Source organism: Ambystoma mexicanum, chromosome 1p (assembly GCF_040938575.1).
Source record: "Ambystoma mexicanum isolate Mex_15411 chromosome 1p, UKY_AmexF1_1, whole genome shotgun sequence".
NCBI lineage: Eukaryota > Metazoa > Chordata > Amphibia > Caudata > Ambystomatidae > Ambystoma > Ambystoma mexicanum.
Genome location: NC_090921.1, coordinates 175,719,276 through 175,747,037, shown reverse-complemented (window position 1 = coordinate 175,747,037; position 27,762 = coordinate 175,719,276). Strand labels below are relative to the sequence as shown.

The following is a 27,762-nucleotide window of genomic DNA, read 5'->3' as shown; positions in this document are numbered from 1 at the left end:
TTTGCGGAACGTAAGCTGCAATCGCAAAAGAAATTCTGCAGCGGGGAAGGCAGGGCGGGAGCGATATGGAATACGTCGTCGGACCATCCCATCGAAAGAACGTTACCAGGTAAGAAAGTAACTTGTTCTTCGAGGGGATTGGGTCCTCCGACGTATTCCATATCTATGACAGACTCCCAAAGCAGTACCAAAGCAAGGAGGAGGGAAAGAATTTAGAATCAAAATTTAGAATAGCCAATCAAATAGCAGAGGAAAGGACCGCCTTGCCAAAGGCCAGATCCTGTGCTCGGATGGAATCGAGGGAATAGTGACGTACAAATGTATGTACTGAAGCCCAGGTGGCTGCATCACAGATGTTGCGAATAGGAACACCCCTCTGCAGGGCAGTAGACGCAGCCATACCCCTGGTAGAATGGGCCCACAAGCCAGCCGGTGGGTCCTTACCCGCCAAGCGGTAGCACTCCGAGATGGCCAAAATAATCCAGCGAGACAAAGTCTGTTTCGTCACAGCTTGCCCCAAACGCTTTCCAGCGTAACCAATAAAGAGTTGATCATCCACTCTGACCCGGGACATGCGTGAAACATAAAAGCTTAAAGCTCTCCTAGGATCAAGCCTATGGAGCCTCTCCTCTTCCTTACCAGGATGCGGAGGATAGAATGCCGGAAGAACAACCTTCTGGGCCAAATGAAATTCCGTCACTACCTTCGGAAGAAACGAAGGACGAACTCTAAGGACAACCCTGTCCTTGTGAAATACAGTGAAGGGAGGCTTAACTGAAAGTGCCTGTAACTCACTCACTCTGCGAGCGGAAGTAACCGCAACTAAAAACACAGTTTTCAGAGTTAACAGCCTCAAAGGCCAAGAATGTAAAGGCTCAAACGGAGCACCCATAAGAAACTTAAGAACAAGGTTTAAATCCCAACCGGGCACCAGGAAAGGTGACGGAGGGAACACATTAGTGAGCCCTTTCAGGAACTGTGAAATCAAAGGGATTTTAAAGTAAGAACACTCTTCAGACGAGCGCTTAAAGATGGACAGCGCCGCCAGGTAACCCTTAACGGTACCCACTTGCAAGCCCCTGTGGGCCAAAGAAAGTAAAAAGGACAGAACCATGGGGATGTCACATGCAAAAGGATCCACATTCCGAACTCTGCACCAGTCGCAGAACTTACGCCAACGGTACAGAGACTTTGTTGCTGGCCTTCGGGCTGAAAGCAACACCTCCATCACGTCCTCAGGGAGGTCCCAATCCTTATACCTCAACCTTTCAGAAGCCAAGCGTGAAGGTTGAGGGATCTGACCTCTGGATGGAGAACCTGACCCCCCTCCCGTGAGAGCAGATCGTCTCGGTAGGGAAGACGACGTGGAGGGCAGATGGATAAGTCGAGAAGGTCCGGGTACCATGTCCTCCGAGCCCACGCCGGGGCAATGAGGATCATCCGGGAACCGAACTTCCGTAACCTCCGCAGCACTTGCGGGATGACGGGGACTGGAGGAAACGCGTACAGCAGCGGGAAGGACCACTCCACCACGAACGCGTCTCCTAAGGCTCCTTTTGGAGGAAATTCCCGCGAGCAAAACCTTTCGCACTTCCGGTTGACACTGGAGGCGAAGAGATCCACTTGAGGGGTCCCCCAAAAGGCGAAGATCTCCAGGAGAATCTCCTGAGCCAACTCCCACTCGTGAGAGATCGCGCTCTGCCTGCTCAGAGCGTCCGCCGTCACGTTTTCGGCTCCGGCCAGATGAACTGCCGAGATCGAAACTTCCTGCTGGATGGCCCAGAACTCGAGCTGCATCGCCTCCCTGCACAGAGGAAGTGACCCTGCCCCCCCCTTTTTGTTGAGGTAGTGCATGGCCACTGTGTTGTCCGTCAGGATCAGGACATTCTTCCCTCGCACAGACGGCAGAAAAGCCTTCAGGGCTAGCCTGACGGCCCTCAGCTCCAACAGATTGATATGGAGTCTGGACTCCGACGGAGACCAACGACCGCTGACTGTCAGCCCGTTGGCATGAGCTCCCCATCCCGTGAGGGATGCATCCGTCACGATCGTCACCTCCGGCCAGGGAAGCCAAAATGGAGCCCCCTTCATCAAGTTGCCTTCGACGGCCCACCACAGAAGGTCCCGGGCGACCGAGGACGGCACCTGAATCGAGTCCGACATCCTGCCGGAGGACTGCGACCATTGCGTCTTGAGTGCCCACTGCAAAGATCTCATCCGCAGGCGAGCCTCTGGCACCAGAAGAATGCAGGATGCCATGAGGCCGAGCAACCTCAAGAACTCGAACGCTGGGAGCGTCTGGGCATGCTGAAACTTGTGCACCATCTGCTGAATGTGAAGAGCCCTCACCTGGGGAGGAAAACACAGCCCCAGGGAAGTGTCGAGCACTGCTCCGATGTACTGGAGCCGCTGTGTTGGCGTCAAATGGGACTTCTTTAAATTGAGGGAGAAGCCCAGCCTGTGAAGGGAGCGACAGGTGACCGACAGATGATCCAGGACTTGCTCGGGAGAGCTCCCCCTGATCAACCAATCGTCCAGGTAGGGGTAGACGTGAATCCCCCCTTGCCTGAGATGCGCTGCCACCACCACCATGAGCTTGGAGAAAACCCTCGGGGCGGAGGTCAATCCGAACGGCAGGACCCGAAACTGATAGTGCGAGTCGCCAACCGCGAACCTCAGGTACTTCTTGTGCTTGGGATGGATCGGCACATGGAAGTAAGCATCCTTGAGGTCGAGTGACACCAACCAGTCCTGAAGCTGAAGGGCCTGGAGGACTTGAGAGAGAGTAACCATCTTGAACTTGTCCTTCCTGAGGAGTTTGTTCAAACCGCGCAAGTCCATGATGGGTCTCAATCCCCCGTCTTTCTTCGAAACCAAAAAATAAGGGGAATACCATCCCTTGTTCCTCTCCGCTACAGGCACCAGTTCTATGGTGCCTTTTTCCAGCAGGGCTTGAATTTCCTGCGCAAGGAGCGGATCCGGACTCTGCAAAGAGAGGTTCCCCAGTGGATTGTTGCGAGGCCTGTGCCGAAAGGGAAGACAGTAGCCGTGGGTTATGATCTCCAGAACCCACACATCTGAAGTAATGGCTTGCCACTCTACAAGATGCTGCGCCAGCCTTCCCCCAACCGGCGAACCATGGGACATGGCCTCACGACTGAGTGGGAGCGGCTGCGGCGTTACCTGAGGGCAAAGAGGCAACTGCCCGAGCGGCCTTGGCACCACGGGTACCCTGTCGTCCACCTCTGGTACCCCTGCGTTGGCCTCTGACTGCCAGCTCCTCTCGCTTTACTGAAGGATGAGTAATAGCGAAAGGAACCACCCCTCCACTGCTGTCCCCTAGGACGAAAAGGTGGAGGTTGGCGAACTGCAGCGCCCAACGACTTCGCTGCAGCTTTTGAGGTCTGCAACCTCTCAAGGCTCTCGTCAGCCTTGCTGCCAAAAAGGTGTTCACCGTCAAAGGGCATGTTGAGGAGCCGGGACTGCACATCAGGAGCAAACCCCGACTTCCGCAACCACGCAAACCTGCGTATCACGGTGCTCGCCGCCATGGACCTACTGACGCATTCAGCTAAGTCCAAACCCGACTGAACGGACTCACACATGGCATCCTTACCATCCTGGACCATAGCAAGGAAACCATCCCGTTCGTCCCCTTCGGGAATATGTTCAGCCGCTAACGCAACACAGTTCCACAGAGTGTGCGTGAAACGCGACAAGGCACAAATGGAGTTGGCCACCTGAAGCGCCATACCACCAGAAGAAAACACTTTCTTCGCCCAGCCATCAAAACGTTTGTCGTCCCTATCAGGAGGGATGGTAGGGTACGACGCCTGCTTCGCCGGGGCCGTGGCCGCCTGCACCACCAAACTCTCCGGAGTGGGGTGCCTGGTCAAGTAGCAGGGGTCGCCACTGGCTGGACGGTATTTTCGCGACAAGGATCTGCCCACCGCCGGGAGACTCTCCGGAGCAGTCCAAGCCGCCAACACCCTTCTCTGTAAAGCCATATGGAACGGCAGAACCGGGTCAGTTGGGGGACCAACATCAAGGATGTCTGTCAGATCATCCTGCACAAATTCCCCTGGGGGAGAAGACCATCCCAAGTACTCAGAAACCCTAGCCATAAGGCGCCGGTACGAGGAATCGGCATGAGAGCCAGGCTCAGGCCTACAAAACTCCACCTCCGGAGAGGTGTCCAGTCCACTGGCATCATGCAGTGACTGTCTCAACTCGTCAAACTGACTATGGCCCGAGACAATTTCATCCGGAACCTGACTAGGAACCAGGCCATCAGAATCATCATCCGCCTCTGAAATATAGTCCAGGTGGCGAAAAGAAGGCACTCGAGAGTGCTTGCTCTTAACCAGAGCCTTCCTAGGGGGTCCACCCGTGCCCTGGGGTACCTCCGACACGAAAGGCGTCGAGCGAATCGGTGCCAGCGTCGAGAGAACCGGCATTGGCGCCGAGAGGATTGGCGTCGAGGAAATCGGCGTCGACGTCAGATGCAGCGCCTCCAGAATCGGCGGCGTCGACACAGCCCTCGAGGCCGGAGCCCCGAGCGTGTCCCTCGACGACCTGAGCGTCGACGGTATCAACGACTTCCTCGGAGCCAGAGCCTCGAGAAAGCCTGTCGACGCCCTCGACGCCACAGACGTCGATGCCTTCTTCGAAGACCTCACAGGTGCACACGGTCTCGAACGCGTCGAGGACCAGGACCTGGAACGGGTACGTCGAGAACGAGTCCCCTTTTCCGAACGGGACCTCTCCCGTGACTCGTGCCGACCACTCTTGCGAGCAGTGTCTCTCGACCTCACACGACCGACCCCACTCGGGGGCGCGGACGGCTGAGTACCCTGCGACTCAAGAATCGCCAGCATCTTCTTCCCGAAGGAAGCCCATTCCTCCGGCGTCGCACGGCTGGAGGGGTAAGCAACGTGCCGGGCAGAGCCCTCCGAAGAGGACCTGGAAGACGACCGGTGTCGGCGCTTCCGAGAATGCCTCGAAGAGGCTGAGGAGTGGCGAGACCGACTCCTAGAAGGAGACCCACGAGACTTCCGACGATGACACAGAGAGTCACCCCTCGAATCATCCGTCGAAAGCCCCGCAGACTTCGACTTCCGGGGCTTGGACACCCGACCTACCGACAACTTCTTCTTACGTTCGCGTAAGGCTTTGGACGTGAGCGACTGGCAGTCGATACAGTCATCCGTGTCGTGGGCCTCCCTGAGGCACCAGAGGCAGGCGTCGTGCGAGTCCGTCACCGACATCTTGGACCCACACTCCCCGCACTTCTTGAAACCCGGACGCGGGGTCGAAGACGAAGTAGACATCTTCAGAAGGATTTTCACAAACGAACAGGTTCGAAGAACCGAGAAGAACAGAACTCCAAAGAGTCGAGGCATTTAAACCGAGAAACACGAAGCAACACGTTCGCGGTAAAAACGGAACTGAGGCTATGGGCGTCGTGCGTCCTACTTATCACATCGGATGACGTCGGAGGAGGTCCTCGACATCGACGCAGGACGCAGACGCCGAAAAGTTTCCGAAGCAGCACAGCTGTGGTGATTACATGTCATAGATATGGAATACGTCGGAGGACCCAATCCCCTCGAACATACAGTTTCAAAGAAGGAAAAGTGATGCAATCTGGATACCGACAGGCGTTAGTCGGTATAGTAACTAATCGCAATAGTCAAAGATGCTTGTTTTCAACACAAAGGGAGCAATGGATCATAAAATGTCATTAGGAGCCTTGAGAGAAGGACTGGGGGATAGAACCACAATGTACCTTGTGCTGTAGGAGTTCTTGGTGCTCAACAGGGTCAAGTCGGTTTCAGGGCGCTTTGTAGCTTCGGTGACAGAGTTCAAGACGGGAGACTGCTGCGAGTATCACGTATCAGCCAGTTCGGCGAGTGAAGGAGGATGAGCGGCTGCAGGCTGGCCTACACAGTGACTCGGTGTCAGGAATTGGTATCTCAGTGCTGGTCAGAGGTTCTGAAGCACTAGTCTAGGTGTTTTGGACGGCTTTAGTGACTGCAGTGTAACAACAGTCAGCGGTGCAGTCGGTTGCAGCTCGAGGGGCTTCAATGGCTCGGAAATGTCCTTTATGGCAGACATCAATGCATGCTTATCGATGCACTCCTAGCTCCTTCACTGGGCTAGTGCCATCCTTGAAGGCGGACGGCCCAAGCAGAGGAGCGTGTTGCAGGCAGCTGCCTTGTCCTTGGTTTGGCTCAGCGACCTTCTGGCACTTCCTACCTAGGAAGCTTGCTGCAGAGCCTAGCAGGGCACGCTGTGTGCTGGCTGGGTACTGTTTCTGGAGCTTGCTGAAGGTTCCTCTGGATTCGGTATCTCCCTCGGTTCCATGGGAGATATTTAGGGGAGGGATCGCGCTTCCGTCTTGGAGATCCTGGCCTTCCTTCACTGGCAGAAGATCTAAGGCTGACTGTACCTTCAGCCAAGGTCCAATGATGAGTACTTTTTACTGTTACTTACAAAGTCTTCAGATGATCAGCCCAAAATAAGGTTTCAGCCCTCTTTTAAAGCCAAATGGACCACAGTGATTGGTGTAGGCTAAGCCTACCTTAATGAACCATTCCTGGGTCCCCACCAAAGATTTCCTGTATGAATGAGGTCACAACAGCGTGCTTCGCAGCAGGAGGGGTGAAAACATGTAATACTAAGTCCCACCCATCTTTCTGTCTGTTGTGATCAAAGGGACTCTCTAGTCAATGGAGCGCTCTGTGGTTCCTGATTAAAGCGGCAGGTCTACTTTGAAGCTGCAGTGAACTTTCTGGCACCGCCATTCCACATACTCGTACCTTCTGAATGGGGTCTCCCTGTGGGGTTGACTACTGTAATACACGCAGTTCCAGACAGGACATTTCCCTGTCAATCGATACCAAGGGAGGGGGCTGGCTTCAGGTTGACACAGTGCACATGAAAGGGTGTTGGGGTTTCCTGTCTCTTTTGTTAGCCTCTGCAGTCAGGCCCGCATGTGGACCTGTTTCAATTAAACTCTGATAAATATGTGAATGCTGCCATCAGCTACAGAGCTAAACCAAAGGACAGGGCGGATCCATGGAGCCTGTGTTAATTAGGCTGACCAAGACAGGGGTGAAGATTTGGCCCTCACCCTTCTGAGATTACATGGTGCACTCCTGGCAGTCATATCTCAACTAAATAGGACAGGGGGGACTGCGCCTTATAGGCTGTGTCCACCCAGAGCGCACGGGTCTGTGCGTCTGTCGTGCAGTGAGCATAGGAAAAGGTGTACGCATTAGCACCACACATTTTCCGGAGGTTGATCGACCATCATACAATTACAAATAAAAATTTCAAAAAAGCCAAGGCGATCGCACACCCACCATGGGGATGGTCGAATTCCTCACAACTTTGTAGGTTGACTACATCACAGTAGGGGGTGGCACCCGTCCCCAGGGTCACTCCTATACCATTGCCCAGCCTCCAGCATGGGACTTCATCATAGCACATAACCAAAGTGCCAACAGAGATAAACATGAGACACGCATTGAAGTACAGAAAGGAGACAAGCACATACGGCAACGAACTAGACAGAAAACACAAGCGCATGCTGCATTGCTTTCTCCAGTTCAATGTAATGTGTATTGGTTTTTTTTCTGTTCTTCAGTGCAGTACATGCGTCTTTCTGTACTTCAGACATGTGTACAGCGCATTTAAGACACAATCACACACTGCTCTGAAGTAAAGAAAGGAGAAGGGTGCATAAAAGGTATGCAAGGACACAAAACAATAAGCATTCAAAGAAGGCCTAAAACTATAGAATAGTGATCCAAAATCTAAAAATTCTATGTATATAGACCAGAAAGGCACATAGACCGGGCTTGATCACACAAAAAGGAGAAGACACAGAGAATGGCTGACCCATCAGGGACTCCAAATTAACACCTGTTCAATCGGCGTCAACATGCCATGGAAACCATCAGACAGTTTTTGAAACTGCTTTAAAAGACCTCCAGGTATACGTCCCAGGAACCAAGCAACACATCTCTGTTTGTTATAGGTGTCCAACATGTTCTCAGTTTGGTTTCAATTGTAGAGAAGGTGCAAGAACTTACTCGATTGCTCCTGGATCATTGAATGTAAGGAGAACCTCGGTAGCAAACTGTGGCAGGCGCAAGAGGCACATATAGATATTCACAGTGTTTCTGGCCTGCAAACAGAGCAAAAGGAGAATAGTTAGAGTAGTACCGGATCCTAGAATGTGTTACATCGTTCTGCTTTGAGGGGCGAAGGTGGGGCTGTGTGTGTCCACGTCATATAATTTCCCGCCAATAGGCCTCTTGCTAATTGCCAGGCTCAAAAGTAGTAGTTTGTGGGCCATAGAAACAAGCCGTGACCCTAAGAATTTGCATCCTTTTGAAAAGGGGCACATCAACATTGTGGTTGATTATGTTGCCACAAGTATTAGTGTAGTCTTGTCGGTTTATTTATAGCATCCCCATGTACTATCCCCACACATTGTACACATAGAAGTTCAATCTTCCACTTTGGTTGTATTTAAAGCTTGCTATAGTATTTCTATTCCAGAAAACCTGTTTTTAGTTCAACCAACTTGTCAATACACTTCCTGCACTGCAGGTACTGTTAGCGCTTGTTCAAAATGTCCCTTTGCGAGGATGTTTAATTGCGCTTCTACTCAAGCTACAATAGTGTAAAGGATCACAAGTTTCCAACCAGCAGTCTGCTTATTGCCTGGAAGCTTCTACAAGAGTCAGAATAACCGAGGGTTGCGGCAATGATGAATTCCACGGTGGAGAGTGCAAGCTTCTTTCCCCTAAGTAGGCCACATATTTTCCATTTACTTTAAAGGCAGGCTCTTGTTCTCAAAAGAAGCAACTCTGCCGATTTTCCTTAAGGAGGTGTGCCTAGATCAGAGTTTCTGTAACCTACCCTCCTAGGCTTCGCATAAAACCATGATTAGAGGAAAGCAATAAGTGGTGGTAAGTGTATACGTTCTGAATAATAACTTAGTAAAGTTTAAAATGTAGGAAAGAGGGTCAGAAGCCAAGCTGTGGTAAGCTAGACAAAAAAATGGGGTTATGCATAAAGTCTGAGAAAATATGATCAAGAAAAAAATACATACTTAGATTGACTGGCGGTGGGGCTGATTAAGTCTTAGCATCTGCCGCAAATGGCTACTAGCTAAAGGATGAATGGATTTTCACTCTGGGTCGGGATTGCCCTCCTCGTCACGGTCATATGGGTATCATCTATCTTTTTAGGAAGAAATCCTGGATGGAGAGGGTCCACTGCATGTGCAAAACTTAGAAAACAGTAGCAAAAGCGGTGAGGTTTCATACATTTTGGACTATATTCTGCACCTACAGCGGTCGACACTGTGGACAATAGGGGATAATGACCTAGGTTCCAAAGAAGGCTTACAGAGGTCCAGGAATGGCAGGAGGGATTGCATTGTTACCTCTCATTGTTTTTACAAGATGCTGGTGAGAAGCAATATTATGTTGTTTACATTAGAGAGGATGAGGATGCAAGATCTTGTGCTGTAGCGAGGCCATCGTCAGTTGCACACAGAACATAGCAAACTGGAGATCATTTAAAGCGATGACCCTGCAGCCCACCTAGGGCAAACATGCCTGAAATTAATATAAAAAGATGAATGCACTCCCTAATCATATTTGTTTGAAACACCCTCTTAATCCTTTTCCTAGCCAATCCACATCACTGCTAACAACCTCACTCAAATATTATCCGATGTCCCCCAACTCAACCACTAGATCGATGACACGGTTCCCCTACCTCTTCGTTGAACTTTGACACCAGCTGCCTCCCAGTTAGGAACCAAGCGCTCTGGCACTCGCCAAGTGCCAATTGCCCTTTGGGGATGGGCTCCACGCTCAGGACTTCTGATCGTTCCTGGCCACTGGCATCATTGACTGAGGCAATGTCTTCAAAATGGTACCTGGAAAGGGAATGCACAGGTCATTCGTAATCACTGCCGCAGCATGCACCATCGACACACATGCTTGTTCCGGTCGATAATAATGTTCTTATAATAACGAATTACCAAAGAGATCATTCATAGTTAATAAAGTGGCTTAAGTCTTCTATGCAATGGGATTCCCAGTTACCTACTAGAGAAAGGCCTGCAAAGTGGTGGGAAGCACCAGTAGCCGTGATATCAGTGAAGAGCTTGTGCTGAAATCTCCCTTGAAATAACATGGAGCCATTGGTCCCAGACGCCCGGCCAGGTGGGGGAAGGAGGCAAGGGAGTGCTGCAGGGTTATAAATGATTTACTGCTTCAGAAGAATAAAGCTCTCAGACTGCTGAAGGCCGTATGCCACCATTTATAAACTTTCTCTAGAGAACATATAGCTGCTTAATTTAGAATACAACGGGTGCAAAATGCAGTGTATACCAGCTTTTCCAAATAATTTCAAAAGGGAAGGCAAGTTGCATTGCTACAATTTGGCTGTGGTAGCAAAAACCATTTTCAAAAGGCACTTTTGATTCCTAGTCTGACTCTGCATTTATCAGATCATGGGGTGAATAACTAATGGTAAGCCTATTAACAAAGCCCACCACATCCATTTTGTGCTTACATCTCTCTTAACTACTTGAAGGCCTCACCACCTATTCTGTGAAACTGACCGAAAACATAATTCTTATATCATTTTATGTTACATTCTTAAGAAATGTTCTTTTGATACTTTAAAATATATAAAAGAAAGCCCATTCAAGAAACAAAATGACTGCAAATCAGTAAAGCATCCATGACTCCCATTTTCAAAAAAGTGCTTTAAGTATTGAACGCACAGCATCTTATCCCACAAAATGTTATCAACTCTGTGCTTCTTTTCATTAAAACAGACAGCGCGTCAGAAAGCCAAGCAGTGGCTTCAGAGGTCTGTGAAATCTGCATTCCTGGGTTTCCATTCTGGCAGGGCCGCCCCAGCTTTTCATTTCTCAAAGATACAGTACAATTAAAAGAGGAATAAAACCACTTATGAGCCCAGCTCTTAAAAGCTTATATCAAGCCATTTTAGCCAATTGTTTTAAAACGTGTAGCAAACTGTAGAATATGTGTAGATCAGTATCCTTTCCCAGTTTACCTTTAGATAGCAGAATTTAGAAATATCGCTCTTAAACTCATAAGTTATTACTAGAACTTCAATAAATTCTATACTCAATGGTTACAGGTATTTTTCGCTGTAAACGTTTCATTATTTCCCCATTGTTTTTATACAATTGGGAGACCCTCAATACCCACACCATTTTCTCCCCCTCTCCTACACACTTTCTGTATTTTATGGGCTGTGATGTATTAGTGCATCCCCCCACTAAACATGAACTGAAATAAATGTCCATGGAGAAACTCCCACAAAAAGTCACCATTCGCAACATATGTTCTAATGATTGATTTGTAGGACTTCTCATATTGCCGGGTGTTAGGAAATATTTTCTTTTTACGCTTTTCCTCCCATAGAGGTCTATGCGTCACCCTTTCTTTTTGCTTTGATTTTACTCCTGATCTGACTTTGTTGGTGTCCCTTGCTTTGTGCTCAGTTTTATGGGGAGACTGATCAGTCCATAAGACTATCAGTGCTGAGAGACTATGTCTCTCTTTATAGATTTCTTGTATTTTTACAGCTGCACGCATCACCCTAAGTGAACTGCGGTTAGGATCATTTCTATCCATACTACTCTTTCTTTTCTAACGTTTTGGGTACAAATACAATGTGTCCAGGATTGGCTAGTAGCAGCAGATATTCTCCTATTGTGTTTTAAACTTTTTACTTAGGCACTTTTGCAATTACGAGTGGCTAGCATACTAAGAAGGTAATGCCAGGAGATTTTTGCCTGTCCTTTGGTCTTCTTCCTGTCCTCTTAGGGCCAGAATTGTCTTATATGGAATGCCCTTTCATATTGAAGGGTGTGGGGGATGGGGGGTGGTGTGCGTGTGTCTTTCTCTGTCTGGAGGTGGGGGTTGGGACAGCCTGGTCCCAGTCCATGTCCTGGTGCCCGAAAGTCCGTTGCTGTGCAGATTGTGCAGCCAGTGCCCATCCATGACTCAATAGCCACTGCCAATGTGAATGGTGCAGGTCCTTAGCATTGATGGACAGGGGCGAGCTTCCAGTCCAAATCTTGAATAAAAAGGACTCCTGTAGTCATTTATTCAGGTCATCATTGGACACAATACCCCTACGAAGTGCAGTCGCTGACGACCCAAGGATAACTTTTGCAACTGACCACCAATCACTCCAGTGCGTTGCGGTGAAGCCCATCTCCACTGACTGATCTCAAGAAGAACTTTGTTGGTGGTTCGACCCCTGGATCGGTGGGAACAAGCAATCTTGACCCTTTCTCAAGGATATGTGTGGTCTGAGCCTTCCGAAGTGTCCCTGGACAAAACAGTGGACTGATCAACTCTCTCCTGGGCTACCTCACAGCAGTTGTCGCCGTTCCAAGTGCATCCTTGGAACTTGAGGATTTTCAGCTTGTACCTCAAGCCACCTGCTCATTCATTTTCAGCCTTCTTGCATCAAAGGAAGCCGTGCAGGACCTGCTGCTTTATTCGTCCATTGAAGATTGCATATAACCGCCTGACCATGGTGACTCCTGTTGCAATCCATTTTCTTCACTTCCTGGAGATGTCCTGAGGTCACCTCCTCAACGAAAGTCTTCTTTTCGCCCCAAGGGTGTTCAGCTGGAAGCATTCTGGATCCCAGATTTAAGCACATTGATGGCTTAATTTAAATCCCGAGTCCGAAATTGACATCTGCACACACGACACCTGGGCTTGTCTTGACCAGGCCAAGCAGTTGTGTACCCACCGGAGTCTGGAACCTCAGCAGTGGTCCCTGGAGAAATCTGAGCAAGCAGGGTAGGGTAACGCCCCTGGGCCTCACCCCCGATTACATGGGCCTAAAGCCCTGACCTTATCCCACTCTTTCCTGACTTAGATCGGTGATGATCTTGTCAAGGATCCCTTCCGTAGGCCTATCCTAGTGAAGTGGAATTGAGAGGGTATGACTTTGGAATGGATGACTTTAGGGCACTAGACCCCAATCCATTTCAGGACTGGGCAAACAAAGTGCTAAGGAATTATTCTGGTGTTGCTCTAAAGTGGTTCTACTGTGTTTTATGTATCAGACTACTTACCTGTATTCCACTGGTTTTGAATCAGTTCCTTTTCTACCTACTCATAAGAATGAATGTATATTTGTATTTTATAGTAAGTGTATGACAAGATTTGCTTAGAGGTTTCAATTCTTAGGGTTTATTTTAAAGGCCTAATAAATCATCGTACATTTTTGTACTTGCCTGTAAAACTAGAATTATTGGTGTTGCCGTGTGGACTCATTGTATCCCTAGTCCAATGCAATAAAGGTGCAGATTCATGGCTGCGAGAGGGGGGGCGCACCTACCAGTTGTGGACTGATGGGGAAGTGAAAGGGGCAGGCAATAGGGATCAGGGGCAGGGACAATGAGAAGTGGTAGTGCCGTATACTATGAACTACAGAACAGCCATTTTGGAGTAAAGGCCGCAGGTAAGTAAACCATTTGTCTCATTACAACAACAGGCCCTGTGTCTTGGGAAGACATGAATATCTGAAGCGTTCAGCTACAGCAGTGGGCTGGAGAAATGTTGCAAGCTGACCGTTCCCAGGAGACCGTAGTCACTGGGAAAGGGGACCAGCAGATGCTTTAGAGGTCCATGAGACAGGCACCTGGGTGCTTGCTGGGAAATGTAGGGAGTCAACAAATAAATGCAGGCAAATAGCAGTAAAATCACTGTGGGGTAAGCAGTTTCAAATCGCCCCTTGGCATATGGGCCTGGGAAGAGGGTTGTGGGGCGAGGGGGTGAGCCAGGTGAAGACCAATCATCAGGAGAGTTTGTGTCACTAGGGTGCAAAAGATGTTCGGCCACCTGAGGGTATTCCCGCCGCCCTCCTGTGGGGCCCTGCACAGATGAGCGCAGACCAGTCTCACATGCACAACAGAGGAGGCCCAGCAGACTGAGTTCGCAAAGGTCTGCCTGGTCCAGAGCACCGCCCGCGCTTATATCGAGGGGCAAGCCATAGGAAAGGCTCGGTGCAGAGAGGACTTCTGTACCTATAGGACACTCAAGAGTACCCTCGCATGAACGCGCAATACTGTGGTTGAATGCCCACATAGGGGGTGTGGATCTTTTATGGAGTTTAGGATGCATCCTACAGGGGGGGGGGGGCGAGGACGATCGGCCAAAGCAGTCTTAGAGTTTAGTTCCACCCCTCCAAAAGAGAGCAGGTGTGTGGCGGGCAAGTCTGGATAAGAGCAGAACAGTGCGTAGAAGGTGGCAGACCCCATTAGATAAAAGTTGTGCGTAGTGCAGGCAATTGTATAGTTGCGCCATTTTGGGGATGGGTGTTTATGATTTGATGATTCGATGAAGGAGGGCACGCAGAAGGGTAGTATATGTTGTTACAATTTTTGGTGCAGTGTTGATCTAGTAGTGGTTGGAGTATACGTTTATATGGAGGCCAAGGTAGAAGGGTCGATACCAGAGATAACTTGTACATAGTTGCACTTGGCTTAATAGCAGCAGATGCAGGGCCGAAGGAGGGGTGTGGCCAGGCGTTTGCATACTTACCCAAAGTATGTTGGAACCTGGTGGGCCATTATTGTACTAACACAGAGTGAGTGGGTGGGCCTGACGAGAAGGCTGGTGAGTGATAGGTGTGAGTGGGCGGCCCTGTGGATAGGGCCAGTAAATGTGGATCCGGTGTGAGCTGAAGGAATGGTAAATATGGATGTGTGAGGAGAAGGTGGGGGTGTGTGGAAGGGGAAGAGTGAGACGTGGAGATTTGGGGGAGGTGTGAATGGCATAAGGGTCATTTGAATTGTGCGGAGGTTCAAAGTAAATAGCGAGGAGGGAACTCCAGACAATAGTATAGTTGGAATACATACGGGGAGGGGATGGCTTTTTGGGTGGACACGCCTCTATGTAATAAGTTGCCCCAATATCATGATAAAATATTAAAATAACCACTTTCAGTGGGTTCGGGACACTGCAGGACAGTGTTTCCACGAAGGGCCAGAAGGAAAGCTCGATAGTGGAATAAGAGAACATATGTTCTCGTAATTGTAAGCAATAAAAGGATCAAAGCTCTAGAACCAGCAAAATATTGTAGGGCTTTGGAAGCTCTAAGAGGAGAAAAAGAGGATCCCGAGAAGGGAGGGGGGGGTTGGGCCGGACAGTGACGCAACAGGTCCACCTAGTGCTCCACCAACTCCCTATGGGTTGTACCCAACGTTGAAACCTGCCACGGGGTACACCAATGCACGGCGCGTGTCCCCAAGTAGGGGGGAATCAGAAAAGGGTAGAAAGAAGTGCGAGGAGAGTGGTACACAGGAACACAAGAAAAAGAGCGATAGAAAGTATTTGGCCGACATAGATAAGAGCACACAGTGGCAGTTGGACGCTATGTTCAACGAGGCAGAGAGGGTGATATAAAAGGAGGTGCAGAGACAGGAGAAGGAGCAGGGGACTGCCGGGGGCAGAGATGGGTGGACATCAGGGAAGATAAAGTTTAAATTGGACAATGAGGAGTATAACGAGGGGGAGGAAGGGCCGGACAAGTTTGACGAGGGCTGCGTTTTCTCAGACGAGGAGGTAGGAACGAGCATGGGGACAACAATCCCTGGGCGGCAGATAAGGAGAAGGAGAGGGGACGAAAGCAAAAGAAGGGGAATAAGGGGGAAACAAGCAGGAACTGGTTGACAAGTTTCCATAAGAGAAATGCATAGATAGTGATGGCAAAGGTAGCGAGAGGTGGGCCGGAGCCCGGGCCACAAACTACCCAAAGGGGAGGGGAGACATGCACTATGTTCCGTTGCAGATGATGGAAAGAGGCAATTTGATATACAGCTTGCCCTGCCTTATGGCAGGAGCGAGAAAGAGGATATATGCTCTCGAAAAGGAGACAGCAGGGCCACCCTGCCAATCGGGGATATGAAGAGCTTGTTTGCAGCGATAACAGGGGAGCAATGGGACAAAATATGGGAACAAGCGCGATACAATGGGGTAAAGCAGAGTACGAATGTACATGAAGGAGCACCCTTTAATAACTGCTATGCTCACGTGTGGAAGGTGGTAAGAAGTATGCACCCCAATACCTCGAATCTGGGGGCAGTATTGGCACACAAGAGGACGCCAGACGAGGTCCCTGCAGAATATATAGAACAGATATAGGAGCTTTGGATGCTAGAGACATGAAAATCCTGTGATGAATACATACCCATTTTATACGATATACTGGGCCGAGGGATTCCCCCAAACATGCAGAACTCCCTAGATAAAATAGTGGGGGCAGAAGCAAAAGGGTGGCCAAAGATATCAACTATCGTACACTATTGCAAACAGAAGCAAGAAAGAGAGCGGGAGTCCGCCGACAATGCCACAAAGGCAGAGAACACTGTACACTGTTGGGGCAGAACATGGTACCCCATTACACAGGAGTTAACAGTTCTGGGGGGAGCCCATGCCCATAGACTATACCACCCCAATAGGACTGTCCACAGTAAGTGCGTGTGTGTGCGGGCCATGCAGTAACTGAAGACCCTGAAGAGGAACCAGAGTTAGCAGTGAAGATAGGACAAAGATTTCTCCTTCTTGAATTATAAGGGTGTCACATAATCTTGCATAAAGGAGGGTGGGTTCCCACTATAGAATAAAGTGCTGGACACACAGGTCTTCTCTGGGGCAATCATCACGGTTCTAGTTACAAAGAATGTACCCCTAACGATAGGGACACAACACCTTGTAGCTCCTCTACTATACTCAAAGGATACCCCCATAAACATATTGGGAAGGGACTTGTTAAGCAATCCAGACAACAATTTTTTTCACTGAAAAAAGTATGGTGTACTCTACTCCTGACATATACCCATCAACAGTGACAGCCATTATACAGGCCTACAATGCCCATAGCACATTACGAGGGCAGCCCATGCTCCCTGAGGTCTTCCTATATGGGGTCCAAGTACTATTGGGATAGGTGCCAGGGAAGAAGGGAAAGACTTTCCGACTATCCACAAAATTCCTGTTCAGGCCCTCTTGGCACAGAGAAATTGTTGCAGATATGCAAATATTGTTGTACTTATAGGAGGTGATTACATGAAGATGTGGGACAGATGAGGACAGCATTGAATGGTGTACAGTACTCTGTATTGACCCCCCACATTGATAGACGTGACTGATTAACAGCTTTTTTGCAGATTGGCAAGAGGAGTAGGGAGCTTTTTTGCAGATTGGCAAGAGGAGTAGGGAGAAGTAGTGTTCCAACTACATATCCCATGCCCCATATGAGTGATAGAAAGGCTAGTGTTGCTATCGACACAGATAGTTTAAAATAAATAAATAAATAATAATAAATTTTTTTTTAAAAAAAAAACCAGCTACACTAGAGAAGATTTGAAGAAGGTCCCAGAAACAACATGGAGAAAAGGGCCCCATGATGTGGTAATGCGGGGCAGTCGGCACTAAATTAAAAGAAGGGGCATTGCTGCCCCAGGTAATACCCAATTTCCCGTTTAGCAGATGAAGAGAGGAAGGCATTTATGACACACTCCTGACGTTATGGCAGCAGGGTAAGAATACAAACCTCAACATCCCCATGCAACACAGCCATATATTCAATTAAAAAGGCAAAGGGAGGGGCCTGGAGATTTATACAGGATCTCCGTCCCTTGAAATGTGGCGATGGCCGAGTTACCACTCGTGCTGACCCCCGCTACAATATTGTGTAACATTCTAGCAAATTGGAAATATTTAATGGTGGTTGATCTCAAAAACGCTTTCTTTTCCATCCCATTACATTCACACTCCAGATATCTCACAGCGCTCGCATATCGCATGGTGTGCTTTTAGCACACAAGGTTACTACAGGGGTACTGAGAGTACCCCAGTGTGTTCAACGGGGTGATCTAGATGGATCTAAGCAATTTGCAAGTACATAATACAGTATGTGGATGACCTCCTAGTGAGCAGTGTGACAGAGAAACAGTGCAGGGCAGATTCCATCCTCCTTCTGACCCTACTAGCAGGCAAAGGGTACACGGTAGACAAGGAACATCTACAATATTGCATGACAGAGGTGGTGTATCCAGGGCAGACAATATATGCAGAGTGGTGAAGGATAACGCCAGAAAGAGTGGACGTAATACACAGGATCCCATCTTCCTGCACGGTAAAAGAGATGCAGCAGTTCTTGGGATTGTGTAATTACTGCACGGCATAGGTATTTGGATTATTCAGCCTTCACAAAGCCCCCACCAAGCACTCAAAGTAGCACAAAGGTTAAAGGGCCACATTAAATTGACCTAAAATATGTATGAAAATGTTGCTGAACTCAAAGAGGCACTGGTACATTCCCCAGTGTTGGCAACCCCAAACTAGAGGTTCTACTTGTTTTCACATTCTGATGGCACAGTGATGATGGCTGTCCTCACCCAGAAAAGAAACACAGGGGCACAAGCCTCTGGCATACTAGAGCAGTTTGCTGGACCCAGTGATGCAGGGTCACTTCCCTTGTGAACAAGTGCTTTCGGCAGCAACGTTTGCCATAGAGAATACAGCAACAACAACAATGGGGTGTCCCGTAATTGCATAAGTGGGCGCTCCATTTTTGCAATAATTGATTAATCAAAATCCACGTTAGCTATTAAGAGGGCCTCGGGATACGAGGTGATCCTGACAAATCCAGTAATTGAGGTTGTTAGATGTCATGTAGTAAACCCTGTAACATTCATAGCACAGCCAGCTTCCCCAGGAGAATGTGTTCATGACTACACATCTTACATGGACAGAATAGAAGGGAACCCCCCCCAGGTGAAGGAGGAAGTAATAGAGGGGGAGGGGGACATGCTCTTCATTGATGGGTCCTCAACGATAGAATTCCAGCACAGGATGCAGGCCTACTGATGCAGCAGTGGTGTGCCACACTGAAGGAGAATTTCACATTTGTTCTCAGTTGCGATTGTGAGCTCATTATTCAGCACAGGTGGCAGAATGAGTGGCAATAAAAAGAGCATTGGATGTGTCAGAGGGATATGTGGCCAACATTTTCTCAGACTCTGCTTATGTCACCTCCAGAAGGCACTCCGGTTTGGCCCGATGGGAAAGGAGAGGTTTCAAGAGGAGTATTGGGTCACCGGTCCAACAGTCAGAGCGGCTGCTGCGGCCAATTGAGGTGCTGACCCTCCCAGTAGAAGTAGCGATAATAAATTGTGCCGCCCACACATCCAGCCTAGACTTTATTTCCCAAGGCAACGATATGGCCGACAGAGCAGCAAAATAAGAAGCCTTCCTGCCAAAGTTCTATTCATGTACAAAAGAAAAAAGTACCCATGGTGGTGCTGGGGTCCAAGAGACCCGAGAGCTCCGACACTACAGAGTCCTTCAATGCCCATTATCCAGATATTGAACTACAGGGAGAAGTACCCCAGGAGGAAAAGGAGCTATGGATACAGGGTGGGTGTTCCCTCTCCCCCACCGACTTGGTGTGGAGGCAGGATGGCATGGGAAAACCAGTTATGCCTAGAAAATTACTTAAATGTAGCGCTAGAGAAGCTACATTATCCAGCTCATGTGTCAAAGGAATACGTGGCCGCAGAGATAAATGAAGGTGGTTTGTGCCCAAGCTTTATGAATTAGTGGCTGAATTCACAGTGGCTTATAGGTACATGCTTGTTGTAGCTTGTCCTTTTTAACGTTGGCTTCCTATGCCGACAATCACACAAAATCGGCTGCCACATTTTTTGTACGGTAAGCATTTCCTAGGTGGGGCATATGTGATGAATTGAGGTCAGACAATGGGCAACACTTTGCCAATGATCTCTTCAAGGAGGTTACAGCCCTCCTGGGGATAAACCACCGTCTATGCACAGTGTACCACCTACAAGCCAATGGTTTAGTAGAGGGATTAAACAGCTTGCTTTAAACGCTTGGCAAAAACTGGCTTTATTGCTTGCTTTATTTACACTATGCAACTCACCTAGTGTGGAACACCAGCAACATTTTTTTAAACCATTGTTATTGGTTTTTACAACAATCAACATTAACAAACCCAGCAGTACTTGTCATAATACTTTAGCATTATGCCCATATCGTTAAATATCTACTGCCTACCCCTTACCCTCCCCCTAACTTGAGCCTACTCCACTTCGCACTCTGCCAGCCTCTCCTCCGGGGGAACCTCCCCTTCCGTATTCTCAGAAGTTTCATGTTCGCTTAAGCCGTCCTGGGTGGACTCAGACAGTGTGGCCACTAAGTGTTTCCAGGCCGTCAGGGTTTCTGCTTCCTTCTCCCCTCCGCTCCCCTACTGGCCGCTTCATTCCATACTGCCGTTTTCGGCTTTGGTCCATTTCTGGAGATCACGCCGCCAAACTTCAACCCTCGGTCTGTTGCATGCTTTCCATCCCATGGCAATTCTGCACTTGGCAAGTATATTAAGTCCTTAAGTTTGCTCACGCGTTTCACTTGACGTAGTCTAGGGAATCCCCCCCTACCATGTATGCCCACACTGATTCAACGTTTAGCTTGATCCCCTTCTCATTTAGTCGGTGGGCTATTTCGCCACAGAACTTCATAATTTCTGGACATGCCCAAAACATGTGCATCATCCCTGCGTTTTCTTCCCTGCATTTGGGGCATGTTTGTCGTTCAGCGTTCTTGAACCGAGCTATCCTCTGGGGGGGGGAAGGGGGGTTCATGCATGCCCTGTGTGTTACATATGGCTGTATTTGTTGTAGCCTCGTGTTCCTCGACACTTATGATACTCTTGAGCCCGCTCCCATAACCAGTCACTCACGAGTTCCCCGGCTTCCTCTTTCCAGTCCGGTCCTAATTGGGCCACTTCCCTTCCCACCCAGGACATCAGCAGTTCATAGATTCGAGAAACCTCATGCCCTCCCCTCTGCTACATTATACATTGTTTCTATGGCCACGTCAGATTGATTTTACAGCATTATTTCAGACCATGTCTCTCTGATCTGCCGTACCAATCTAGTATAAGTAATATACTGCCCTACGTGTAGACCCGTTTCTGCTACCAGCACCCCGAATTCCTTTACTTCCCCCTCCTGTCATATGTCTCCCACTGTTGCGATTCCCACAGGTTCCCAATGCCTGTGAATCGTCTTCGTCAGTTGCACGTCTCATCCGGTCAATGCCACTAGCGGCACTTGCGAAGAACACAGGGTTGGGCTCTCCATGACCTGGAAAGACTTGCGCCATATCTTCCATCCCAATTCCAACATCCCCGGGCGCCCTTTTAGCTCAGGTTTAGGCAGCCATATCAATTCCTTCAGAAAAAACAGGGCACACACTGATCTCAACAGTCTGGACTCTGAAGTCGAGTCTTCTGTTAACCATTTGGCCACGTATTGCAGTTGACTGGACAAATAATAGATCTCAAACCTAGGCAGCTTTATACCCCCCTTATCATACGTGTTCTGTAACTTCCATAGGGCAATTCTGTTCCTAGTTCCATGCCAAATGAATCCCCTGCATATGCTCTGGAATTTGACAAAGAAATGCTTTGGTATCATATATGGTATGTTCCCAAGAAAAATGTAGTAGCCTAGGCAATACGACCATCTTCAACAGTGCCCCCCCTCCCCATCATAACCAAGGGGAGCTTAGTCCAGAACCTCATGCTATTTTGAATGTTCGCTACCGCTTTCTCAGCGTTATGTTTATATTCTGCTTCCGTCGTGTGATAAATGTCAATCCCCAGGTATCTGAACGTGCTGGTCTCCCAAGGTATTTGTAAGACTGGCAGTTGTTCCCATGGGACCCCTATATACCTCCCCAGTGGGAATATGCTCGATATCCTAGGATTTCTTAGGATTAACCAATGCCAGAGAGCAATGCAAATCGCTCCATTGCTTCTAGAATGTATTGAAGATTCTCCTCAGGGTACCTCAAGTATAGTAACATGTCATCTGCGTATAATGAAATTAAGTGTGGTCCCCCTTTTGTGTAGATCCGCACTTCTTCGTATTGTTGTCTCAGGTATATCCCCAGGGGTTCCAATGCAAGGATGTACAGCATCGGGGACCAAGGGCATCCCTGTCTAGTGCCCCTACTGCGTTGCCACCTCTCCGAAATTATCGCTACCGTCTTAACTCTGGGTAGCGGTGAACTCTATAGTAAATTCACCCACTTAAGGTACCTGGGTCGCATCCCATATTCTTTTAGGGCTGCCATCAGCCAACGCCATTTGACGGAGTCAAAGGCCTTCACTGCATCTAGTGATATAATTGCAATCTCGCTCGAGTCTCCTGTGTGCTCTATGACCCGGTGGAGTCGTCTGAGGTTGTCATATATGCTTTTGCACGGGACATATCCGGTCTGGTCGGGGTGTATTAATCTGCTTATGACCGGTCTCATTCTATTTGCCAACACAGCCGTGAGTATCTTGCTGTCCTGGTTCAGCATCGACAACGGTCTGTACGACCCACAGTCCGCGCTTGGCTTATTATGTTTTTGGAGTGGGATAACGATCGCCTCTCAGGCATTCTGGCAATATCCCTGTTTCGAATGCTTCATTTAACATTGCCAGCAGCGGGGGAGCACTTCTTTCCTATACATTTTGTAGAACTCACTGGGGAGTCCATCTTCTCCCGGGGTCTTACTGGTGGGTAATTGCTCAACCACGCTTCTAGTTCTTCCAATGTAATTGGGGAATCTAGGTCCTCCTGCTCTTCAGCACTTAATTTTGGCAGGCCAATATCCTCTAGTGTTTCCATTACCTCGCTACCTTCATCCCCTCCTGCGTCCCCGTACAATCGTTTATAGTATTCAAGGAACTCTCCGTTCACGCCCTCTTGGGTATCCAATATTTGTCCACTCTCCCCCATTACTGCTCTGATCGTTGGTCTGGGGGTCTCACTTTTATACAACCATGCCAGCAATCTCCCCGGCTTGTCTCCCCCAGGGTGTTGCCTCTCTATGTATTTCTTATAGTTTAAATTGCACAATCTCTCCCAGTGCCCTGCACATTCCTGCTGCAATTGGTTCATGGTTTCAGCATCTTCCCGGGAGGTACTTCCTCTAACCAAAACTGTCTCTAGTTTCGCCTATGCCTTCTGCAGTTCCCGTAGTATGCCTCCCTGCAGCCCTTTGGATTTGGCTATAGCTGATCCTCTCATCACCACCATAAATGCTTCCTATAGAGTGCCGGCCTATTCAACACTCCCAGTGTTATTTTCGAAGTATTCGATAAGTTCTTCTCTCAGGTCCTCCCTAAACAATGTGTCTTTCAATATTTCAGCTCTGAGTCGCCACGTTGGGATCCTAGCTCTTGAAGGCACATTATTGCCATGTTAAGACCAATGGCGAGTGATCCGAGAGGACTCTCGCTTTGTATTCTGATCGCACTATTTCCCCAGTCATCTCCTGTGAGGCGAACATGTAGTCTGTGTGTACACGTTTTGTGAGGCTGAGTAATGCGATGTCTATCGTGTGGGTGGTGTAACCTCCACATATCCTCTAGCCGGAGGTCTCCCAACAGGGTCTTTAGGGTTTTGGAAGCAGGGATGGGTTTGTCTAATTTCCTGTCTGACCTGTCTACCCTTGGGTCCAACATGCAGTTAAAGTCGCCTCCCCATATAACTGCACCCCCCAGGTACAGGCTCATTTTACTATAAAGGGTCTTGAAATAAGCCACTGTCTTGATTCAGGGCATATGTATTGATAATGCATTTCTCTATTTTCTAGCAATCCCCGTATTGCCACCATCCTCCCGTCCACCTCCACTGTGGTCTGTAGCAGCTGGAAAGGGACATGTAGTGCTACCCAAGTGATCACCCCTCTGGCATAAGCCGAGTATGTTGCACCTATGATGGTCCCCTTCCATTTCCTCTGCATCACCTCTTGTTTCTCTTTCGTAAGAGGTGTTTCCTGTATTAGGGCAAAATCTATTTTCTGCCTTCTTAAGTACATCATAATCTTGTTCCTCTTCAGGTAACTGTTGAGCCCCCTGACATTCCAGGTTAATATCTTATTTCAACCATACCCCTTCCCCACCTCTGTCCATCATTATCATCATCATCTGCTTCAGGTACAGGCGCGCATGTGTGTAAGCTCGTTCCCTAACAAATAACACTGCAAGTCCCCCAACTCCCCTCCCTTTATCCCTCCGCCCTTCCCATCCCCAACTGTTGCCCAGCTCCATCCCTGGATCTCAAGCGATCCCGCATTTAGTCCCATCTCGGCTGGCCGGTACTAGGAACTCAGCAGGAGGTTACCACACTACCGGTAACCTATCTAAAACTAACTATTGGGGTGTGAGAGTGGGTCCGCTGCATCTCTCGCAATCATGCTCATTATATTGTGCACGCCAGTATTCTTCCACTTAAACCTAGCTCGTCTCCCAGCTTAAGTTTGCTCTCTCTTATATTCCAGTCCCAATGCCATAGTGTATACAGCACCTCAACCTCTGGAACCGCTGTTTCACTTCCCTGTTCCATCCTCCTTCTGTGTGTCTGTCCCCGACAGGCAATTCTGTCCATCCAGCCACTCAGTCACCTCTTCTGGGGCTTAAAAAAAAAGAGGGCCCTGTTCCAGTTTAACACTTTCAGTTTCGCTGGGTACATCAGCATGTACTTAAAAGCCTGCATCTCGCAGCCTCTTCTTCATAGTTCCATAGTTCAGTCATCTTCTCTGTACCAGGAGAGTATAGTCTGGGTACGCCGTGATAGACACGGCTGCCCTTCGTACTGTACCCCCTTTTCGGAAGAATTCCAGGATCTTCTCCCTGTCTCGATAGTTCAAGATTTTGGCAATTATCGGCTTTGGGGGGGGGGCTCCTGGCGGTGGTTTGATCGTTGGGACTGTGCGCTCTCTCCACCGCGGACACCTGGGTAAGTGCCCCTCCCTCAATTTCTTGCAGCAGCATGGTGTCAATATAGACCGTGGGGTTTGGTCCTTCTCCTTCCGGGAGCCCCAGAATGGGTATGTTTCTGCGGGCTCGTCCTTCAGCTTCCTCTGCTCTGTTTTCCAGGTTGCTCACTTGTTGCCGCAGTATGTAGATCTCCAGGGCATGTGACGTGCAAGCAGCTGTGTTCGAGTTTGCTTCCTTCTCCAGTACGCCTGTGCATTCCGCTATTTTCTTTGCGTCTTGTCTCAGTAAGTTTACAACATCTTGCACCGCTCCAATTTTAAGATCCAATGATGTTTGGAGTTCGACCATGGCTGCCTCCAACTTGGTTTCCCATGCAATTTTCAGGTCTGCAATTGCGTCCAGGATCTGCTGATCGTTACGCACTGGTGCGTTGTCTGTTTGCGAATTCCTTTCCCTATTCCTGGCCCCCTCCGTTGACTGAGGTGTTTTGGTAAATTCCTCCATTGTTTGTTTCCCCTTTTGTTTTGGGCAACTTGGACGCCAGCCTGGTGCCGCCTAGTATATCAGTTCACAGTAGTTGGAACTAGTCTCTCAGGCGCTTAAGCCAGCCCCGGCTCGGCTCGTCTAGTCTAGTGCTTGGTTCTGTTCGGGAGCTGCCGGTGTAGCAATGGGGTCCACTCGAGCTGTTAGTTGCTGATTCGCTCCGGGTAATACCTATGTAATCTGGTACTATCCCTTCATTTCGTTTGGAGCCCAGAGTTATGTAGCATCAGAACCATCGCCTTGCATCCCTTCTTCCAGTGCGTATCGAAGTACCAGGCTCCCAGATCACGTGGTTCCCATAGGTTGCTGGTTCCTCCCCAACTTGGCACAATGCGCTCAATTTCACCCTTCACTCTGGTAATTCCACCAGCGCTCGAGTGCCGTGTCTCCTCTCCTGTCCTGTGGCCCTCGCCTTTGTTCAGCAAGTCCGCCCGTGTTGTGCCTGTATTGCTCCCATTACCCTTCAGGTTCCCCTGCGCTCCGCTCCAATTACACAATCACGTTGTTCGGGGGCTCTGGTTGTGCTTCACATATTTGTTGCTGTGCTTTGAAGTATAACTTTTACATCCATGGATTCTGCACATGCAGGATTCTGTCTCGTATTACTTCTGCAATAGCCAATGATATGTCCTTCAGGACGAGTCTCGCACTACTGCATGCTTTTTCTGATTTTGTTGGCGGCGTTAATGCCGGGCAACTTAATATCCCTCAGCCATGCGCCTTCTCAACTGTATGACCCAGTGAGGATGCCGGGCTCTTCCATCAATACCCTCTGGGCGCCGGCTCAGCGTTTCCCCCATGTGTTATTGTTGCAGCTTACCAGGTCTCACCTTGTTATGCGCCGCCGGGCCTCTGTTGCTGTAACTATGTTCACAGCAGCTCTCACCTCTCTAACCCAGCTTTTCCCTTTAAGGAGTGCTGATTCAAGCCTTCCTCGATGCCGGCTCTCCAGCTCTGCTTCCAGCACTCATATGCCTGCAGGCCTAGTCATGCCTCAAAAACAGGGCGATCGACGTTCTGTTCCTGACTTTGCGAATATGCCGATTCGCTATTCAGCGTTCTTTGTTGGTGTCATCTGTACTGACATCCACATCGTCGGACACTAGGGGTCTGCTTCCTGGCTGTCTGTGAAAATATTCCGCCTCGTTGCAGCTCGCTGCAGGGGCCCGGCACGTACCTTGCTCAAGCATCCGCAAGCCACCGCAACGTTACCCGGCACAGTGTAAAATCCCCCACTGTCTACTCTTGTGCTGCAAGCGCTCCTGATCCGCCGCGGTGAAGACCTCTGAGTGCGTGTTCCATTTCCTTTGTTCTCGGGAGGTGGCCATCTTGTCAGGACATCTGCAGGACCCAGTCACCTTTCTTCTTCGCATAACTTTCTTTTCACATTCCAATTCTGACCCGGAGTTGTGCGCTGCATGCAGTGCCCTTTCACATAGCTGTAGGTCTGTCTGAATATCGTACACAGCACTTCCTTCATCTGCGCATTCTAGGATTTTCCAGGATCGGCGAGAGCTACAGTGAAACCCAGCTTATCTCATGGCTAGTTAGCCACACCCCTCCGCCAAAAATTGTTAATGGCAGGAGTATACATGCGCCCTTCATTCTGCATGTGCAATTTCCAATGCTAATAGCTCGGCCCAGAAAGAGCCTCACTTTACCGGCTTCCATAGGTTCATCTACGCAACGCCCACAGCAGTGAAAGTGACGGACAAAAAAAACCAACATGGTCTACCTTTCTGACGTCTGCAGAGACAACTGCGCTGGCTCCCTTATAGAAGAGGAGCACAATTTGATGGGGAGTATAGCACAGATTTCATTAACTTGTTTCTGCTATTAGGTTTTACAGGAGACCTGTGGAGGAGATGGACGATTTCCCTATCAGTAGTGTTGGTAAGACTAGAAAGTAGAAAAATAATGTGCTATGTGTTGTTCTGTCTACTTCTTTTCTCCGATTTCTGTTATATAAAGGGTTAGGAAGCACTATCAAAAATGATGACAAAAATATAAGAACAAAAAAGGAGTATATTTAATGCAGAGGTTTTTCATGACAACATCGGGAGAAGCATGACAAGGCATCTGGCAATGTGCAGTACGATGATACGCGGCATGTGGTGTGGGAGAGGGCGAATGACACTGGTTACGTGTGCCCTCTCATCCCACACATCACAGGGAAGCCCATGCTTTGTCTGCCCCAGGAAGTGACAGTGCAGGGGGGGGGGGGGGGGAGAGGGCGTTCGGGGGGGGGGGTGCACAATGCACTTGTCATTGTATAAAACAAGAGGTCTTTTTCTGGGACAGACCGTGTCCGTTCACTGGGTAGAT

At 49.0% G+C, this 27,762-nt stretch overlaps 1 protein-coding gene across 4 annotated transcripts in view; it reads right to left on the bottom strand.

Annotated features, from left to right (window-relative positions):
• The window catches only part of RANGRF (RAN guanine nucleotide release factor), a 123,164-nt gene that overhangs the window by 14,678 nt on the left and 80,724 nt on the right, over window positions 1–27,762 (bottom strand). For all 4 annotated transcript variants that reach the window (XM_069646209.1, XM_069646206.1, XM_069646210.1 and 1 more), the window contains 2 exons: window positions 9,802–9,964; window positions 8,100–8,194 (listed from right to left, as the gene is read on the bottom strand). In XM_069646209.1, the coding sequence (XP_069502310.1) occupies window positions 8,100–8,194; window positions 9,802–9,964 (258 nt within the window). The remainder of the gene's footprint in view (window positions 1–8,099; window positions 8,195–9,801; window positions 9,965–27,762) is intronic.